We start from the raw sequence: 8,999 nt of genomic DNA, 5'->3' as shown, positions 1-8,999 counted from the left end.
TGTGTGTGTGTGTGTGTGTGTGTGTGTGTGTGTGTGCGTTAACTGAGCCCCAGCCTACTTAAAACTGTCACATGTCACTTATATTCTGTTGCTATGTGATCTTTGGCCGGCGATGGGCTGTTGGCTGCGTGCACGCACTGCTCCCTCTCTTTCTCGTCGGTCCAAAACAAATAGTTTTCAGCAGGTTTTCATGAATATTTAAGCCATTTAGTCAACAGAGAAAACTGGCTATAAGTGCAGCATTAGTATTTGCTGATAAGTTCTTATTAAAAGACATGAAAAGAACATCACAGAGCAAACAAAAACAGCAAACTCTGACATGATGCACTCAGCGTCGGCACTTGGATGAGGATTTGTTTTATATGAGTGATTTCAGGCAGTGAAGAGGTTCAAATTGCAGGCAAATCATGTTTATTTCACTGTTTGCCTTTCATAACAGTATGTTGTTTTAACAGGGCCATATATTTAAATTGCTGTCACAAAAAAAGCCAAAATGCCCATAGCTTTCTTCCCTTTGGCCACACAATATATATATATACATATACAGTCTTCAGCCTAAGTTATACAGAACAGTGAACTCGAAATGAACTGCATAAATTTACTGTCAGTTTTGCACTTGCCATGATGTAATGTGTTGAATAACATCATGTTGGTAGGAGTAACAGCCCTAACTGCATTTTGTAAGAGTTCAGCCATGGGAAACTGTGGTTGATGGAGGAAACTGAGTAGTGCTGACATGCAACTGTTTATGTTTTTTGCAATGCCAAATGAAACTTTTCTTTCATAGAAAATAGAAAAAAAATCTTCGATTTCTTCTTTTGTGTCATCATTTGTTTCAAAATGATGCTGTTCTCTTTTACAGGCGAGGTCCATTGGATCCAGCAGACTACCCCATGCAGCCCTGGTCAGGTCATTATCCCGGACCTCCCCAGGCCCCACAGGGATACCCTCAGTCCCCGTCCTACCCAAACCCAAACTCCCAGTCTGCCACATCTTACTCCGGCTACCCAACTGGTCAGCCATATGCACGACCAGGTGACCCTCGGGGAGCCGACCCCGGGTACTACCCCCACCCAAGGTAATTAAATGCAAGGGGCCCCCAGGAAGTGTCCAGAAATACTTTTTTTCCCCACAGACTTACATTGGGAAAGAGGTCTCTACATATCACTGGATACATTTTTTTGAGCATCACAACTCCTGCTTAATTTCGTTTTGTTTTGCTTTGTTTCATTTCATTTCGTTTCACATACGCATATATAGAAAAGACAAGAAAGGAAATTAAAAAGTTTAAACACACTGCTAACAATAATAATTCATAAAAAGAAAAAACGATAAAAACAAGGATTGCATAACTGATCAAAATTCCAAGACTAAGCAGTACTACACAGTCGATAATGTACAAATGACAAAAAGGTTGTATTTACAAAGTGAAATGTATTACAGTGACTCAATGAGTGCTATGAGTCTTTGCAAATTAGAGTTCTTTTCAGATGTTTTTTTTAAATAACGATAATGTAGATGTTGATTGTAGTGATGGAAGTAGGCTGTTCCAAAAAATGACTTGTTTAACTATCAGGATTTAATACATTCAGCCCAATAACATTTTGAATCTCTAAAAGAGCTGCAAAATTAAATTACATGATCCCCATTCAAGTTCACGGAATGCTAAACAAGAGGTCAGCAGCTCTGCCAGCAGAAGCTGGCCGCCCGAGTTCAGCAGCCGTGAGTCTCTAGCGTGCCTGCTCTAGGGGCCCAATGATGCGGGAGCAGCGCTGATCATCCAGGTAATTTTATACGTGGCATTTTGGCTTTTATGTGCCACTGAGAAGCTTCCATAGAAATGTATGGGGCCCAGCCCCCAAAGCTGTATCCAGGTCTCTTCATTCATCCATGATATTACATGATTCATAATGATGCACAGAGTTTATACTCTACAATGAGTCAGAAATACAGAGTTAAGTAAAGTAACGTCTGACTTGTCAGGTCCTGTCTTGAATTTGTGATGATAACTTTGCTCATTTTCTCAATTTGGTTTTTATTACACTGTTAAATCATTCATTGTTCTATTCATCTTTTAGTCAATGTGTCATCACCGGCTCTTTCTCCCAGTGTGATCATGGGGGACTTTTTGTTTTTTTGCATCTAGCTCTCAGCAGAGAGGCCCCTTGCGGCAGGATGTGCCCCCATCCCCCACCCCTCCACTTCGTGGACTACGGTACGACACTATGACGCGTGGAACAGGGGGTGGAGGTTACAGGTAGGGGCGATTTGTGGATGAAGATGATCCCAGGTAAAGATCTTGTTTTTAAAATTGACTCCATTCATCATTTTTAACACCTGAATAATTCCAAAGATAATCTTCTAGAATTACTAAAGAAAGCAGCATTGTTTTTTATGTTATTCTGCATTTTAAGCAAGACCACAAAAACTTGCTATGACCTTAATAAGTCTGAGACCATGTCTGATTGGCCACAGGCACCTGATGGATCCTAGTGCAGACCAATATGGCTATACTGGGGAGAGAAGAAGACAGCAACACCAAACCAACCTGAGACAGAAGAATGCCATGACTGCAGCTGTGAAAACGAATCAGGTCCAGAGATGAAAATGAGCAGAACGCTAACTGCTTTGTATCGTGCAGCGCTTCCTGCTTTAGGTACTCCAATGAAATAGAGTTTAAACCTGTTAATGGTGTGATCTGAATCACCATCATTATCAAACACTGTCTGCGCTCTTTGAAGTATATGGTAATACACAGACAAGCAAGGTAAAGGAGGTTAATTATAGAGTGGCCGGCGTGATGCATAATGTCTTGTTGTTTGAAGTCATTTAAATTGCTTTGAGTCTTCACGTAGTATAAAATTAGGAGGGTTTTTACTTTTCACTATACCCTGATTAAACTGTCTCTTTCAAGATTCAGTCAGAGCTACAAAGGTAATTGGATCCGTTCAAATTAAGGCGTGCATACAGCTCAATACACTCTCATATTGCACGTAGTGGTTCCACTGCTGCCATTTCACAAACAAGACGAGATATTCTACAATGTAACATGCGGTAACATGTTTACCTTGTGGTCACGTGTTGCACTTAACGGAAAAAAGGTCACTCATTTTAGTGTCAGTGTTCTCTGTGCGAAAAAAGCCAAATTTACTCTCAAGACTAAAGCCATTTACAAGAAAGTGATTGTAAGGCTGAGTGAGGGTGAGCTGAGATGTAGAGCATAACAGAAAATGTTCCTGTGTTCAAAAACTGTGTGACTAACAACAATTTAGATATTGTTCTGTGTTCTTGGCTGCTAAAACAAACAAACAAACAAAAAATCATCAAAACTCTTCATTTACAGGACGATTTTTCCATCCGTGCCAGATTAACAATCAGAAATCCACACAACATTTAACATTTTAAAGTGCATTTTTGTAAGAACAGGGAGAACACCACTATGCCAGCCTTTAGAATTACAGATTTTGTACTCGCTAGTTGTTCGATGTATCACCTACAGTCTTGTTTTGTGAATTAATTATAGAAACGTTTGAGTAATTGAAGTGCTCTAAAGCACAGTTGAGCACCAAATGAATTATCTTTACATGTAATAATAGGTTTCCTATAAGTCCTTTAATTTTTATCCTAAATTTTTTTTTTTGATAGGAATGCGTTTAAATCTTTCTTCGTGGAGGATAAGGTTTAAATAAAGTCTGAAAACACTAAGTTTGGGTACCGACCTCTGTACTTTTAAGTGTACTGACCGTTTTACATTGATAAAACCCAGTACCGATCCATGTAAAACTTATTGGTGCCAAAAGTTGATTTTGCCATGCGCATCTGGGTTAGAATGCCAGGTTTAGAAAAGAGGTAGAAGTGCGTCCCATAGCCTTGAAGCTGGCCACAGAGCTATGAGACCTCTCTGTTGGCTGCTTCATCTGTTTCATAGCAAACCAAAATCACTGCAGTGCCGATCATTTTCCACATCTTATCCATTTTCTTATCTACAGAATCTTAGAAATTGTTGAGTATCACTGCTAGGTGAGCAGACACAAGCAGACAGATGGACAGAGACAGAATATTAGCCTTATGTGTGATTCGAAAAGGGCAGAGGAGCGGAATTTTTTTCTAGTCTACTACATCACAAGTGTCATTACAGAGACGGTAAAGTAACAAAAAGGTACTGTTGGGTACCAATACCAGAATCAGTAGCAGTACCAATTCAAGTGTGACACTTGCCCAGAGCTACAAACCACACCTGGCTGTTGGTTTACTTATTAATGACCCTGCTTCATACTTACACCCACATAAAAACATTTCAAACCACTCTGTAGAAGTACCGAATCTCAAACTGACAATTCATTTATATTCATTTTAAGGTTATATAACCGTGATCTGACTTATGTTTGTCTTTGGGTAACGTTCTTCAAAGTGACCTCTACTTGAATGTATGGAAACTCATTGGATTACACTTTCACAGTCACCAGAACTTAATGCACGATACAACCTGTGTTTATTGAATCATTCCAGCCTGATTGGAGTTTTTGCTCACTTTCTGGTTTTCCATCAGAGATCCAATTCCAAGGTAATCCAGCGATTTAAACAACAAGCTGACAACCACATTTTTCAAACTTTCATCAGAGGGCTTATATCAGCCTACAAACTTTTACATCCTAGAAGAAGCTAAGAGTGGGACGACCTTTTAATAATACTGAGACCTCCTGTTACATGACAACCCAGAGGAGGCAATACACATCCCAAAGAAAGATGATTCCAACACCTAGTTTAACACCATTACAGCTTTTTATTGCTGCCTTTTTCCTGTAATGGGACTTATGCAATAATCAGGGAAGATCACATATGTGATAATGGTGCTTGAAGATGATATGTGGGGAACACAAGAAATAAGCAATAACTCCAATAATTTGCAATCGTTCTTTATTTCATAAAATGTAACCAAACCACTACAATGGGCACCGGCTATCTCATGTCAGTCGTGTACCATTTTCACTCTTAATGAGCTAGAACAAAGTGTTTTTGCCTTGGAGATGTCCATGCTGTTGGGTAAACCAGGCAGAAAAGGCAACTGGCCAGTAACAGAGCTCATTTTCACTCTGTATAACTTATCGGCCTCTTTTTCTCTGTGTTGTCTGTGTATGCCATGTACTGTAGTTTTAGATGTTCGTGGCACATCTCTGTGACCTGGTGGTGTAGGCGTCACTGTGTGGTGAAGAGCTCACAAGTCCTGTTGAAAACATGAATTGAGCTTCAGAGTGCTCTTCTCAGTGCTGCACCACAGTCTATATCCATTTAGCCACTTACCAAACCATCAATTAAGTGTAACTAAGAGGTAGAGTCTAGCTCAACATTTCTGTGTTTCACTCCAAAGCTCAGCAGTATTCATCCCAATGAAGATTAAATGTTTAAAATGGCATTTTAGGATGAGGTGAGTTGCATTTCTGTTTATGTGACTGAGGATAAAAACCCACTGAAGTGAATGTAAAAATGAAGTAATTTGACTGAAGCTCTTGCAAAAGAATGTGAAGTAGATTTTGTCTCTAAACCATCTCATTTGCTTGTTTGTTTGACAGATCTGGGTCTTGATTGGAACGAGGAAAGTAGGAGAGTTGAAGAGTTTAGAGAAACAGAGAAAGGAGAAAAGAAAGGAACAGAAGTGAGGGAAAGGCAGAGGTGCAGTGCAGGAAAATTAAGCAAGGTATGTTGAGAGGAAAGAGGGATAAAAGGAAGAAGTTATAAACTGAAAGTAGGGGTGGAAGAAGGTGGAAGAAAGCATGTAGTGCTCGACCGAAGCATCTGTGGTTCACAAAAGTTTTAATCAGAGAGTTTTCGAGGAAGAGCAGAGAAAGGAATGAGAGTTCATAAATATTTGTGCGTCTGTTGATCTGCAGTAGGAGGAGGGTTACAGGAGTGGGCTTTGTATCAACTGAATGTAGTGACTTTGGGAATTTCTTAAAAATGTTTTTTTTTATGCTTTTATCACTTTTCAGCACCAGTATGGAAATCAAACTTACAAATAAAACTGTCAAAGTATTACTGAAGTACAGTACAACAATTAAGCACAGGCTTAGGATATTGACCTAATGGTCAATAGTGAAGCAATACCAAAATAGTTGACATGCCCCTTTAGATCATTTGCTCTTTTGCTCAATGTTAACATTAACAACAGTAACAGTTGGCTTGCCTCCACAAGGGTGAGTGATAGATTATTGTGCCTAGCAAAACCTTAGATATTACCAAACTTCCAGTAGGTCAAATGGCAGTTGGCTTGTAAAATGTGTAATTAATCCAAGTGTAAAATGTTTAAATTATTAAATTAAAACAGATGTGTGTGGTGGTGGAGGACTTGATCATCCATAACCAGTCACTAGAGATTACCTGAATCTAACGTCATTTTAAGTCCAAACTAATGTGTCAACATGTTCTCATTCCAGCGCGTCACATGTTGCAGCTTGATCAGTCGACTTCAGCGTCTACATATTGCGAGTTAGGTATCCTTTAGCGTCTGTTGTTCACACTGCGTGATGCGGCTGCCCCGATGTCAACAAATGCACATGGAGGTAATGATGTGGCAGGTGGTTGTGTTTAGGCAACAACAGCATGGATGTTTAGGCTTAGGTGACAAAGTCATGGATGGTTAGGATTAGGGGAAGGAGGCACATGATAAGGTTAAGAAAAAAAAATCACATTCAAATGGGAAGTGAACACCAGATTCTGCACCAAAGTCCCACTTTTTGGGACCCATCCACCTCCCCTCTCGCCGGCCCTATAAACGCCCATGTGCTTCTTATATTACATGGTTACCGACAGCATTACAACCTGACACTGTCCTGACACTTTTAATGGCCACGTGACAGGTTCGGTCCACCTGTGTTTTCAAATGATGCTGCCCGTGTGCATATCAGGTTGGACATCTACACGGCGTGTATCGTAACAACGTGCCCAGTTCTGTCCGGCTGTGTTCTCAGCTAATGCTGTCCGACAGCATCCCATGGGCATGTGAAAGATGCCTTTTGGTGTCACGCACTTATGTCAAAAGCACTGACAGAGCGGAGCTATTTGACGAGTTCGGATTGAGAAAAGGCTGGATGTGTAGCCATGCCAACTTATCTGTTTTGCCGGGGTTTTAAGTTTGGAGCGATAAACTTAAATATCGGACGACGTTGAGAGGACGTGTCGATTTAGAACAGACTCAATAGCAATATCTTGTCTATAGTGCTCACCATCGTTGTTTTTACTTTTCATTTGTTCTGACAACACTCATCAACAGCTTGCCAGCAGTGATAGTCCTGCCCATGGTGCTGATTGGCAAATCGGTGGTAATTGGTCAATGTTAATTCAACAGAGAAGCCTCTGTTTCATGTCACACTGCCAAACAAATCAGTTAACTCGAGGTCAGAGAAGTGGGTAGATTCAACAAGTTTGAAGTTGGTTTAAGTGCTTCTACGATCAGGGTGATGGGTGATAAGACATGACAACTAAGAATCAGCCTCTCTGAATTAAAATCTGTGAATCTATAGACCAATATACAAAAACAAAAAGGGTTATTTTCATCACCAAAAGGCCAGTTTTATTACTTTGGATAACCTGAGTTGCATTTGAGTTACAGTTTGTTACGGAGCACTAGAGAAAATGATCCACTGGGGTCACACAGACAATTTTTATGTCTTCAATCCAAAAATATGTTGCAAAGAATGAAGATTGCTTCTTAACTGTGTGTATCTGATGCTGCGTCAGTGTTCGGTGAAGCTTTGCTGAGCTGCAGTTTACTGAGATGTGAACTTTACATGAAGGTGAAACATTCTTATCCTGTGTTACTGGTACGCAATCCACATGTATGTTACTCTTCAAATGCATTTATTTTTTATGTATGTCTTTTTAATGATAGTGGGTGTTGTTGGTTGGGTATAGCAGAGCTACAGAGTGTTTGGCCAGTGTAACCATGCTACTGTAAGAAAGAGGTTTCAATCACTTTTTTTTTTCCTAAATTCATTCCATGTCAGTTTTTCACAGTTTTGTTTGGAATTTACATAAAAACAATTAACTGTTCAAGCAATTTTCAACATGCTTTTTAAAATATTGTAAAGAAAAAGACATTTTGACATTTGCATAGCATGGTTAACATATCAAACATTCTGTAATTATGGCTCTTTGGTTTTTGGCCGTACAGTATGAGTTGCACAGGCTTAAGGTACTAACCAGGTCTTCTATATGAGGGGTTCTGGTGGTCCTGGTTCTCTCTGTACAGAGACCAGTGTATGAAGGAGCCAACTAAACAACCTCTCTGTTTTAGAACTATAACATTTTTTACTAAACTGCTTGTATCCCAAAAACAAATCTCATTTTATAATGCTGTAACAATAACAGTGATTTCTATTATTGTGTACCTACATTTTATATTTATGTATATAACATCATTTTTTGCATTAAAATATTCATTTTAAACTGGGATTGTGCCAAAGATGTCATACTTAAAATCTTTTAAATATGTCTATTTTAAGCCACAATGCATGCCCAGCACATCTGCTGAGGTTAATTAAATATGAGTCAGGAGAAATTATTTCCCACATGTCCCCCATTCCCTGCAAGGTGAATCATTAACATTGCCAACCCAATTTAGTCCATCATTTAAGCTGCTGATAAATTGTACCTTTGTGATAAGAGATAGATGTTGGCCCCAAATTAATGCAAGACTAATTATCAATTAGAAAAAGAAGATAAGGTACACTGATTGTGGCACAAAGTTTTTTTCTTTTTTTAGTTTTACTGGCGTAGTGCCATCACACTGCTAGGTCATATCCCTACGATTAATAAGCATTTAGTCACAGCCTGTGGCTTCAGGTGCTTTCTTATTTATCAGACACTGTTGGTGCTGGACTCAGGCTGCAATCAGAGAAGTTAGTAGTAATGAGACACAGAGGCCAAGGGAATGTTTTATCAGTCAAGGCTTAATTAGCATATCCCAGACCTCTCGGCCAATGGGGAGAGGGAGAGGACGTAAT

The 8,999-nt window shown here is 39.5% G+C and overlaps 1 protein-coding gene across 3 annotated transcripts in view; it reads left to right on the top strand.

Annotated features, from left to right (window-relative positions):
* The window catches only part of pard3bb (par-3 family cell polarity regulator beta b), a 258,510-nt gene extending 250,064 nt beyond the window's left edge, over positions 1-8,446 (top strand). For 2 of the 3 annotated variants that reach the window (XM_088083032.1, XM_088083030.1), the window contains exons 24-26: positions 863-1,078; positions 2,147-2,257; positions 2,476-8,446. In XM_088083032.1, coding sequence (XP_087939158.1) covers positions 863-1,078; positions 2,147-2,257; positions 2,476-2,605 — 457 coding nt within the window. In that variant the 3' untranslated portion in view covers positions 2,606-8,446. Of the gene's footprint in view, positions 1-862; positions 1,079-2,146; positions 2,291-2,475 lie in introns of all 3 variants that reach the window. The other variant, XM_042494371.2, reaches the window with a different exon arrangement.
* Positions 8,447-8,999: the final 553 nt, after the last annotated feature.

This window comes from Plectropomus leopardus, chromosome 10 (assembly GCF_026936395.1).
Source record: "Plectropomus leopardus strain MGB_pleo_1.0 chromosome 10, ASM2693639v1, whole genome shotgun sequence".
Classification (NCBI taxonomy): domain Eukaryota; kingdom Metazoa; phylum Chordata; class Actinopteri; order Perciformes; family Serranidae; genus Plectropomus; species Plectropomus leopardus.
Note: the sequence above shows the minus strand (reverse complement) of the source record. Positions and strands in the feature narration are given on the sequence as shown.